The 12,241-nt window shown below is 46.6% G+C and overlaps 1 protein-coding gene across 1 annotated transcript; it reads right to left on the reverse strand.

Moving 5' to 3' along the window:
* Positions 1 to 5,958: 5,958 nt before the first annotated feature.
* On the reverse strand, positions 5,959 to 7,575 carry LOC127487317 (serine/threonine-protein kinase NIM1-like). Its single transcript, XM_051832544.2, has one exon. It carries the CDS (start codon positions 7,573 to 7,575, stop codon positions 5,959 to 5,961), a length of 1,617 nt encoding a protein of 538 aa, XP_051688504.2.
* Positions 7,576 to 12,241: the final 4,666 nt, after the last annotated feature.

Below are 12,241 nucleotides of genomic sequence, written 5' to 3' on the forward strand. Positions count from 1 at the left end.
CCCTGACTTAAACAATACTGTTTTGTTTGCTAGTTTTTTTCCCCCAGAAACCTTTTATTTAAGGAATAAAATATCAGGGCTGGTGCTGTGGAGCAGGGGGTTAAAGCCCTGGCCTGAAGCACTAGCATCTCATATGGACACCGGTTCAAGTCCCGGCTGCTCCACTTCTGATCCAGCTCTCTGCTATGGCCTGGGAAAGCAGTGGAGGATGGCTCAAGTCCTTGGGCCCCTGCACCCATGTGCGAGACCAGGAAGAAGCTCCTGGCTTCTGGCTTCAGATCAGTGTAGCTCTGGTCATTGCAGCCATCTGGGGAGTGAACCAGTGGATGGAAGACCTCTCTCTGTCTCTACCTCTCTCTGCCTCTCTCTGTAACTCTATCTTTCAAATAAATAAAATAAATCTTTAAAAAAAGGAATAAAACATGCATTTCATAAATACAACTTTAGGAATACAGTGATTCTGCCCACTGTAGCTACCCTCCCACCCTCCTTCCCCCTCCCTCTCATATTTCCATTCTTATTTTTTACTAAAATATATTTTCAATTACCTTTATATGCATATGATTAACTTTATACTAAGTAAAGAGTTTAACAAATTGTATTTTTAAAAAAAACTGTTCCTCAACAGCTGAGAAAAGGGCTTTTCAAAGTCATTGCATCTCAAAGTGTTAATTTCACTTCTATAGGTTACATTTTAGGTGTTTTGTTAGTTATCACAGATCAGGGAGAACATATTGTATTTATTTGTCCCTTTGGGAGTGGCTTATTTCACTAAATATGATGTTTTCCAGTTTCATCCATTTTGTTGCAAATGACAGGATTTAACTTTTTTTTTTTTATTGCTGTGTGGTATTCTATGGTGTACACATCCCATCATTTCTTTATCCAGTTCAGTTGACAGACATTTGGGTTGATTCTGTACCTTAACTACTGTGAATTGAGCTGCAATAACTATGGGAGTACAGATAACTCTTTGATATGCTGATTTAATTTCCCTTGGGTAAATTCCCAAGAATGGCTGGGTCATATTGTAGATCTATATTCAGATTTTTCAGGTATCTCCATACTGTCTTCCACAGTGACTGTACCATTTTATATTCTGATCAACAGTGGATTATGGTACCTTTTCCCCCACATCCTAGCCAGCATTTGTTGTTGATTTCTGTGTGAAAGCCATTCTAATGGGGGCAAGGTGAAACCTCATTGTGGTTTTGATTTGCAATACCCTGACAGCAAATGATCCTGAGCACTTTTTCATGTGTCTGTTGGCCATTTCAATTTCCTCTTTTGAAAAATGCCTGTTTAACACCTTTGCCAGTTTCTTAAATGGGTTTTTTTGTTTTGTTGTTGAATTTCTTGAGCTCTTTATAAATTCTGATTATTAATCTTTTATCAGTTGCATAGTCTGCAAATAATTTCTCTCATTCTGTCTGCTGCCTCTTGACTTTGCTGTTTCTTCTGCACTGCAGAAGCTTCTCAATTTGATGTAATCCCATTTGTCAATTTTGGTTTTGATTGCCTGTGCCTATGGGGCCTTTTCTAAGAACTATTTGCCTATGCCAATGTCTTGCAGGATTTCCCCAATGTTCTCTAATAATTTGATGATATTGGGTCATAGATTTAGGTCTTTAACACATTTTGAGTGGATTTGTGTGTAAGGTGTAAGGTGCAGGTCTCGCTTCCTACTTCTGCATGTGGAGATCCACTTTCCTCAAGACCATTTGTTGAAGATATTGTCCTTGCTCCAGGCATTGATGGTAGCTCCTTTGTCAAAGATAAGTTGATTGTAGATGCATAGATTGATTTCTGGCATTTCTACTCTGTTCCATTGTTCTATCCATCTATTTTTGTACCAGTACAAGGCTGTTTTGATTATAACTGCCCTATAGCATGTTTTGAAAACTGGTATTATGATGCTTCTGGCTTTGTTTTTGTTGTATATGATTGCTTTAGCTATTCGGGATCTCCTGTGTTTCCATATGAATTTTAGCATTTTTTTTCTAGATCTGAGAAGAATGTCTTTGGTATTTTGATTTGGATTGTATTGAATCTATAAATTGCTTTCAGTAGTATGGACATTTTGATGATATTGATTCTTCCAATCCATGAAAATGGGAGATTTTTCTATTTGTTTGTGTCTTCCTCTATTTCTTTTTGTAATGTTTTGTAATTCTCATCGTAGAGATCTTTGAAATCCTTGATTAAATTTATTTCAAGGTATTTGATTTTTTTCATAGATATTGTGAATGAGATTCAACTTAGAAGTTCTTTCTCAGCCATGATATTGTCTGTGTATACAAAGGCTGATGATTTTTGTGTGTTGATATTATATCCTGCCATGTTACCAAACTCTTCTATGAATTACAATAGACTCTTAATGGAGTTTTTGGATTCCCAATATATGGAAGCATGTCATCTGCAAATAGGAATAGTTTGACTTCCTCCTTCCCAATTGTATCCCTTTGATTTCTTGTTCTTGTTTGATGGCTCTGGCTAAAACTTTCAGAACTATACTGAATAGCAATGGTAAGAGTGGGCACCCTGTCTGGTTCCAGAGCTCACTGGGAATGCTTCCAACTTTTCTCCATTCAATAGGTTGCTGGCCATGGGTTTGTCATAAATTGCCTTAATTGTGTTGAGGAATGTTCCTTATATACTCAATTTGCTTAAAGTTTCATCATGAAAGGGTTGTATTTTATCAAATACTTTCACTGCATCTATTGAGACAACCATATGGCTTTATTTTTCAATTTGTTAATGTGATGTATCACATTGATTGATTTGTGATTGTTGAGCTATTCCTGCATACCTGAGATGAATCTCATTTGGTCTGGGTGAATGATCTTTTGATGTGTTGTTGAATTTGACTGGCTAGTACTTTGTTGAGGATTTTCACATCTGTGCTCATCAGGGAAATTGGTCTGTAGTTCTCTTTATCTATTGTATCTTTTTCATGTTTAGGAATTAAGATGACGCTGGCTTCAAAGAAGGAGTTTGGGAGGATTCCCTCTCTTTAAATTGTTTTGAATAGCTTAAGAAGAATTGGAGTTAGTTCTTCTTTAAATATCTGGTAGAATTCAGCAGTCAAACAATCTGGTCCTCATTTCCAGCTTCATTGCATTGTGATAAGAGAAGATGCATGGTATGATGTCAATGTTTTTAATTTGCTGAACTTGCTTTATGGCCTACCATTTGGTCTATCCTAGAGAAAGTTCTATGTACTGGTAAGAAGAATGTGTATTCTGCAACTGTCAGGTCCCTTTGGTCTATAGTGTCAATTATCTGTGTTGCTTCCTTGCTGATTTTCTGTCTGATTGATCTGTCCATTGCTGAACACGGAATATTGTAGTCCTCCATTACTGTTATATGGGAGCCTATATCTCCCTTTATATTCATTAACATTTATTTTAAGTAGCCAGGTGCCCTATAATTAGGTGTATACAAATTTAATATTGTCACATTTTACTATTTAATTAATCCCTTAACCACTGCACAGTGGATGAAAGGATTGTTGGTGTCTCTTGGACAGACTTTTGAAGAAAAGCCCAAGTGTATGATTTCTGTAGGTAATACCTGACATTGAAATAGATGGAATCATGTTTGCATGCAGTGCATGTTTAAAGATTCAAAAACAGAAAAGCACTGTTCTCTATAGCAGCATTGAGATATAGTTCATTAGAGCTTAAATAAAATCAAGAGAGGTGTAGGTGTCTGGGGATGTCAAGACCCCACTTGGGATGCACACATGCCATACCTGAGTGGCTAGGTCCCAGTTCTGGCACTACTTTCGATTCCCCATTCCTACTCACACACACTCTGAGAGTCAGCAGGTGAACACCCAAGTTCTTGGGTCCTGACACCCAACATGAGAGACCCAGATGCAGTTCCAATATTCACGCTTGGTGACCTCAGCCTGCTGGCTTCTCAGAGAGGAAAGAGCACATGCATTGGCCCAGAGGTGGCCCAGGATCTGTGCCAAACAAGGCCGTCCAATGTGTGCAGAGGGAAGGTGGGCAGGGGGGCAGGTGAGTATAGGTCAGTGTCAGAGGAGGAGCTCTATCCTACCCTGAAAAGGACACAGCCTGGCATGGTTTTGAAGGACAGCAATGCTGGGAGTCCACACTTTGGGCTGCTGGGCATAAAGAAAATCCACACCAGGGAACAGACAAAGGTAACAAGCCTGCCACCCCACCCCTGCCTGCTTCTTGTCCCCCAGCCCTGCCCTCAGGGTGAAGGACAATCTCACGTGGATGGGGGGACCCAGGTCTATACCTGGCCATGACCACTGTAGGGCACTGCAAAGGAAAGACTTCCCCAGAGAAAGCCCCTGAGGCACTTCCCAAAACTCACATTCACTGCCTCTCATGGAAATGCAGGTGACTGGGGCATTGGAACCTGCCTGCCAGCCACCAGCCCATCTGGCTGCTGTGTTTCACCATCAATCTCCCTTCTGGTGCCCAGGGTTGAGGGAACCTGAAGGTGGGACATGGTGAAGCCTCCCAGGACTGTTCCAAGCCACAGCTCCCAGGAAGGGAACACATCGGGAGGAAAGGCCCAGCAGCAGCAAGGTTAAGAGAACCAAGCCTCCTGGGGGCACTCCCAGGCCACCTTTGTGACTCCCAACAGGGCCTGTTTCTTGGGACCTTGTCACTGTGTTGTAGACTTGGGGCAGGTGCACACATGCCAGCAGGACCTGTGTTCCCATTGCACCTCTGACAACAGTAGCCAGGTCACGTATGTGCAGGGAGCTCACACAGAGTGTCTGCGTGTCTGCCCTGGACATGGCTCACAGCCTTAGCCAGTGAGGATCACCATGAACCATTTGTCACTCTTGGGGGTGCCCTTGAGATTTCTCTGAAGTCACTTCTCCCTGTAACTTCCCAGAGGCCCTCCAAGAATGGCCTGACCACCTGCTGAAGCTGGAGCACCCACAGCCCTGATCCTGTGCCAGGAGGAGGCAGAACAGCAAAAGGGCTGTGATCCATCTTGGCGGAGCATCCATGTTACATTCAGATTTGAAAGACAGGGTTTTTAACTAAGAACTCTCTCCCGTCCCCAGAAACATGGAGGAAAAGACAAACCGGCATTGGGGTGTGGTGTGCTCTGTGTCCACAGCTTCATCAGGTGGAGCCCTAGGGGCCCTCTCCTTGGAAGGCAGCCCCTAACCCTCCTTTAAGTTCACTTCCTTTTGCACAGGTACCTTTGGAAGGCCACGATGAGCCAGGTGACCCAGTGTCCTGAACACTTGCAGAGAAACCCCTGGTACACAGCCCCCTCTGTCCTCAGCTGAACCCAGGCCACAGTTGGAATTCCTGCCCAGCTCCCACCTGTTGCTGTCTGAGTCCACACCTGGCCAATCTCACACACTGTGATGTCAGAGTGCTTGGCCTTCGGGTGGGGTCTTGTTCTCCATTGCCAATTCAGGTGCACATTGGTATGGACACTCTCAGCTCTGCCTCCATGCACATCACTAATGACTAGGACCTCCCTGCTTTGTCACAGATCCATGGACCCTCCTTCCTGTGCAGGAGCAACCAAGCAGGTTTGAGCCTGTCCTTCCCCTCCCTATACTCCCTTCCCCTCCACAGCCTCTCCCCACCCACTCATCACAAACACCCTACCACCCCTCACCACCCCCCACACTCCACCATCTACCCCCTCCACCGCCCTTCCCTACCCCACCCACCCCCAGTCAGCTTCTGGGAGCCATCGCTCTCTTCGCAGGTCCAGGAGGTCAGCCTGTGTGTCAGCCCCACAGCAACGAGAGGGGGCTGTCCTTGTCCAGGGGAGATCCATCTGGTAGTCAACTCCATCCAACCATGACAAGGTGCACACCAGGACCCAACACCACACACAACAGTTCCATGGATAAAGCTTAGATTTTTATTGACGAGAAGCACAGAAAAGTCTCAATCAAATGAGAGCCCTCAGGCAGCTCAGCTTGCACACTGAGGCAGGCTACCTGGGGGCCACCTTTCGGCTGCGAGGGCCAGGGCCTCTGGCTGGGGCCGGCAGGCAGCAGGCACGCAGGAGGAATCTGAGGATGCTCCTGCCAATCCTCCTGCCCAGCCCCTGCCGGCCCTTGCTCGGGACAGAGGCCGATGCTGAGGGCCCAGCCTCCTCAGGCTCAGCTGCTGGGACCTCTGGCACCACCAGGTGCTGACTGCTCCCGAGGCTGGGGGTGGAGGGGACAGGCACAGGGACGGGCTCGGGGGCTGGGCTGGCACCAGGGCTCCTCTCCTGTAGCTGTCCAGGGAGGGGAGAGGCAAGCACAGGGGCGGACACTGCAGGATCCACCTCCGGCCTGGGCTTCGGCTCTGACCCCGCCTCCAACTCCAGCTCCGGCTCCAGCTGCAACTTGGACTCCTGCTCCGGCTTCGGCTCCCTGAGGCCCTGAGGCACCAGGGGCTCACAGCTGAGAAGGGCAGGTGCACTGTGGATCTCCCTTGCGGCAGCCTGTGCAAGTGAGCCCCGCAAGACGGCAAGGCTGGGCAGCGAGGCCGCTGCCAGACGATTGCTCTGCCAACGGGGCTGCACCTGCTCCAGGCTCCGGGAGTCCAACTGCAGGGACATCCGCCTGAATCTCCCAGGGCCAGATGGCACTGCTGCTCCAGCGCCCGGCAGCAGACCCAGGCCCGCCAGGTACTCCTGGGCCTCTGGGTCCTCCGGAACCCCCAGGGGCTGCACCAGGGTCACCTCCTCGCCCTCGTTTCCCTCAAACCACCATTGCTGGCGGGCGATTTCCGCTGTAGGCCTGTCGCATGGGTCCATGCTGAGCAGCCAACTCAGGAGCTCTTCCAGGGCCGGGCTGGCCGCACACGGGAGCTCGTAGCTCCCCCTCTGGATGCAGTCCCGCAGCTCCGCCCAGTCTTCCCCATTGAAAGGCATGGCCCCCGCCAGCATGGTGAAGAGGATGACCCCCAGACTCCAAATGTCTGATGCGAATGGATCATATGGCTCCCGCTGGAACTCCTCCGGGGCGCTGTACTCCAGGGTCCCGCGGAAGCCCTGCACCAGCTCACCCTCGGGCAGATGGCAGCTGAGCCCAAAGTCCGCCAGCTTCACGTTGAGCTGAGAGTCCAGCAACAGGTTCTCCAGCTTGAGGTCCCTGTGCGCCACCCGCTGTGCATGGCAGTGGCCCACGGCTGCCAGGATTTGGTCAAACATGACCATGACCTCAGGCTCTGGCAGGCCGCCCCGGCTCATCACGTGCTGGAAGAGGTCGCCCCCGTCCATCAGCTCCATCACCAGGCAGTGGTAATGGCCGACGCGACCCACCTCCAGCAGCTCCACGATATTCGGGTGCCTCAGGAGCTGCATGATGCTGGCCTCTCGCTGTACCCACCTGTTGCTGAAGGGGTCCCTCGCATCTTCCCTGAACAGCTTCACGGCCACCAGCCGCTGGCTGGATGGCTGGCGGGCCAGCAGCACCCTGCTGTAGTTGCCCCTGCCCAGGACTGACAGCAACTGGAGACCAAGCTGATGGCCGGTGACGGCATCCAGGTCCTCACGGCCTTCCAGGCTGGTGTCCCTAACTACACTCTCTGATCTGCTCTGGCTAATATTCCTGTCCATAGACGCTAACTAAGGAGCTACCCTAACTACAATAACTAAGAAAATAAAGGGACAACAAGGGGACTACCTGCTGATCTGACTATAGTGGCACACTAGCTATACTAACTACACTAATCACACACAGTGGCAAGACTAAGTCCTATCTAACCAAAACAGAAAACAAAAACCAGAAAAACTCCAAAAAAACAAACACTAAATAGCTACACTAACACTCAGAGATCTAGCAGCACTTTCTAGCTAAAGATGGGGGAAGCCAAAAATGAAAAAAACTGCGAAAAAAAAGACAAAGTGGGCCAAAAAAATAAATAGGTGGAAAAAAACAAACTAAATCCAAATGGGGGAAAGAAAAAACCAAATAGAACAAGAAAGAAACAAACAAACAAAACAGCACACCAACACCAACCAACACAAGCGCAAGCAAAGATGGGTCCAAGCACACAGGTCACCGAAATAGCTCCCTGGTAAAGCGGACAAAAACCTGGGCCGTGCAGCCGCTTATATAGGCGTGTGGAATTCTGTCATCACAAGGCTCCTTATGAAGTCAGAGCGAGAAATGGACCAATGGCAGTGCAGCAGGGACTTGCACGAATTTCCATTTCATCACAGTTGGTCCTTATGAAGTCAGAGCCAGGCGGGGACCAATCACAGCAACAGCTAATCCTCGGGGGTTTCCTCAACAAGCTTCCACTTAAAAAAAAAAAAAAAAAAAAAAGAACTCCAAGATCTTTTGGCTTAGGTTGGTGATACAGATTGATGTTTATTTTTTGAGACAATAAAACATGTAAGATTGGCCGGTGCTGCGGCTCACTAGGCTAATCCTCCACCTAGCAGCGCCGGCACACCGGGTTCTAGTCCCTGTCAGGGAGCCGGATTCTGTCCCGGGTGCCCCTCTTCCAGGCCAGCCCTCTGCTGTGGCCCAGGAGTGCAGTGGAAGATTCCCAAGTGCTTGGGCCCTGCACCCCATGGACCAGGAGAAGCACCTGGCTTCTGGCTTCGAATCAGCGCGGTGCGCCAGCCACGGCGGCCATTGGAGGGTGAACCAACGGTAAAGGAAGACCTTTCTCTCCGTCTCTCTCTCTCTCTCACTGTCCACTCTGCCTGTCAAAAAAAAAAAAAAAAATGTAAGATGCCCCGATGGCCTTTTCACTTCTCCTTTAAAGTGTGATAAAAAACTGTTGGGTCTTTAAGACCTCCAATTGTCTACACTCAAGATACACGTCCCATTTCCTTGAACCTCTGAATGATAGGTCCCAGAATGATGTTACAACTTCTCTGGCATCCTCATAACCTTGACAAAGTGTTCTGTTGCCCATGACACCATCAGGCACATTATTCAAAACAACAAAGCTGAGATGAAGGGATCTTTCATCATCCTCTCCCCCTAAGATCCTCACCAGATTTCTCGTTAGAACCCCTGGAGGACCAGAAGGCAGCTCTGGGTGGGTATAGTCCAGGTACGGAAGGCCAACCAAGTGTCAGCTGAGAGAGCCGCCGGATTCTCCAAATTGTCCTTAGAAAAGCAGGGAGAAACTGACACGTGTTTGATGTCTCAGTGTTCATGGGCTACTCTCACAAAGTGTCTTGAACGGAGTCCTGGATAAAGAACAGAACTTCATTCCTCAGTGTTTGTTCTGCAGGCTGGAAGCTGAAGGTCAGGGCTCCAGCAGACTCGTTGTCTGGAAAGAGCTCCCTCTCTGCTGCTGCTGTGCCCTCTTCAGAGAGAGATGGGAAGATGGGAAGGCTGGTGGTTTGCTGTGGTTGGTTAAAGCTAAGTACATGTGTGAAAAGTGGTGTTGTCGTCCTTAAAAAAGTACCACACCTTAGTCCAAAACTCCCCAGTAAATTTTAAGGAAAGATCATGGCTTCCTGGGGTGTGCTCAGATGGTGAAAGCACAGACCTCACCCCGTCAAGCCCTTTAGACAGACAGGTAGCCTGCGGCTGACACTGCAGTCCAGCAGGTTAAACCCTGCTACACCAGCATCCCATGTGGGCGCTGATTGAGGTCTGGGTGTTCAACATCCAATCCAGCTCCCTAGTATCATGTCGGGTAAAGCAGCAGATGATGATCCAAGTATTTTGGGAGACCTGGATGGAGTTCAGGACTGTCCTGACCCAGCCATGGTAATTGTGGCTCTTTGGGGAATGAATCAGCTGTTGGTTGATATCTCTCTTTCCCCTTCCCCCACCCTCTGTAACTCTGACTTTCAAATAAATAAATAATTCTCTTGTTTTAGAAAAAAAAGAAACTCATCCTGTGAAAGAGAGTGGAGTCTTGGTCCTGGATTCCCCACCTCTTTATGCTGTAGCATTGACCTTGAAGTTTGAACATGAAGTTTGGAGGGACATGGACAGTTCTCACCACTAGGCCTGCTCTGCATGAAAGGAATCTTTGAGGCTGAACTACAGGACCCTGGACAGGACAGCAAAGCCCAAAAGAAATAAGATCTCTGGGAAGGCTAGTTGTCTGGTATGATCGATTTATGCTGAGTGTATGTGTTGAAACAGTGAACTGTAGCCATAAAACTCCAAGTAGTACATGCTAATCCCATATCTAAAATACTCTTTAATTTCTTTCATTGATGATTCATAGTTTTAATTGTAGAGAACTTTTACCTCTCTGGTCACATGTATTCCCACCTCTTTTCTTTTTCCTTAGTGTAGCTATTGAACATGGTATTGCTTTCTACTGATTATTGTATGTTGACGTTGCACTCTGACACTATATTTGTCCTCTCAGGTTTTTGGTGGAGTCATTGTGGGTTTTCTATATGTAAGGTCATATCCTTAGCCAAAAGTGGCAATTGGGCCTCCCGCTTTAATTTAGATATCCTTGATTTTTTCTCTTGCTTAATTTCTCTAGCTAGGATTTCCAGTAGAATGTGAAATTAAACTTGAATGATAATAAAAAAGAATCTGCCTTACTTTAGTATCTTTAAACATCAATTTTGATTTTACAATATCTAGAAATATGTTTTCATTTCAAGTTCATTTTTAACCTGAATTTTCCAAAATAGAAATCATTAAAGTTGACTTAAAGATTTTATATATACTAAACATCATAGGGTGACCATAATTTATAGGAGTATTATCTCTGAGATAAGCCAGTAATATGTTTCTTTAAGAAATGCAGAAAGCCACTGCCTGCAGTGCCAGCATCCCATATGGGCACCGGTTCTAGTCCCTGTTGCTCCACTTCCAATCCCGCTCTCTGCTATGGCTGGGAAAGCAGCGGAAGATGGCCCAAGCTCCTGCACACATTTGGGAAGACCCGGAGGAAGCTCCTGGCTCCTGGTTTTAGATTGGCACAGCTTCAGCTGTTGCGGCCAATTGGGGAGTGAAACAGTGGATGGAAGACCTCTCTGCCTCTCCTCTCTCTGTGTAACTCTTTCAGATAAATAAATAAATCTTGCAAAAAAAAAAAAAAAAGAAATACAGAAAGTGGGGCCAGTGTACTGGCATAGTATGTAAAGCCATTGTTTGCTGGCATCCCATATGGGTGCTGCATTGTGTCATAGCTGCTCCACTTCTGATCCACTTCTGTACCAGCTTTGCAGGTACAGTGTTCTGGGTTGACAGTTGTTTCTGTTTGATAGTATCCCATAAATCTCTAAATCTCTGACACTGTTTCTTAGTTTTCTAATTTCTTCTTAAAAAAAAAAAAAGATTTATTTGTTTCTTTGAAAGTCAGAGTTACACAGAGAGAGAAGGAAAGGCAGAAAAATAGGTCTTCCACCCGCTGATTCACTCCCCAGGTGGCCACAATGGCAAGAGCTGTGCTGATCCGAAGCCAAGAGCCAGGAGCTTCCTCCAGTTCTGCCACACGGGTGCAGGGCCCCAAGGACTTGGGCCATCTTCTACTGCTTTCCCAGGCCATAGCAGAGAGCTGGATTGGAAGTAGAGCAGCTGGGACTCAAACCAGCACCCATATGGGATGCTGGCACTGCAGGCGGCGGCTTTACCCGCTACACCACAGTGCCGGCCCCTCTAATTTCTTCTTTTTTTGGTCTGACTGTAAGTGTTCCAGAAATTTTTCTTCTAACTTGGATATTCTTTCTTCTGCCTCACCAAATCTGTTCTTAAGGTTTTCTACCATATTTTTTATTTGTTCTACTGATTTCTTCATTTCCAATATTTGGTTTTGATTTCTCTTTAAATCAAAATTTCTTTGGAAAAATTTTCATTCATGTCTTGTATGGATTTCTTTAGTTCATGAATTTGTTTCTGATTCCTTCTCAGTAATTCTAGGATCAATTTTTTGAATTCCTTTTCTGGCATTTTGTCAGTCTATTCATCTTCACATTCTAGCTTTGAAGTGGTTTATTCTTGTTTCTTGAATTGCTGCATTTATTATTAGGCATTTGTGGTGATTCTTTCTTTTTTTCCTTGTGATCATTTTTATCTTTGGACTATTCCTCTGTGGCTTAGTGGGGTGTCTGCTCTTTCAGTGAATACCCAGAGTCATATGCTGGGTGTGGTCAGGGAGCTCTGTTCAGTGCTCCAGTACAAGGGAGGTCCAAGGTGACTCCCAATTTGGGTATAGCAAATCTCCTTTTTTTTTTTTTTATCATAAGGGAGATTTGTTCTGCTCTGTTGGCATATTCTTGTGTTTATCTCCTCTCCTCATGGGAGAGCAATGCCTGTGTGGTGGCCCCAGGGGGTACAATT

This window comes from Oryctolagus cuniculus, chromosome 16 (assembly GCF_964237555.1).
Source record: "Oryctolagus cuniculus chromosome 16, mOryCun1.1, whole genome shotgun sequence".
Lineage (NCBI taxonomy): Eukaryota > Metazoa > Chordata > Mammalia > Lagomorpha > Leporidae > Oryctolagus > Oryctolagus cuniculus.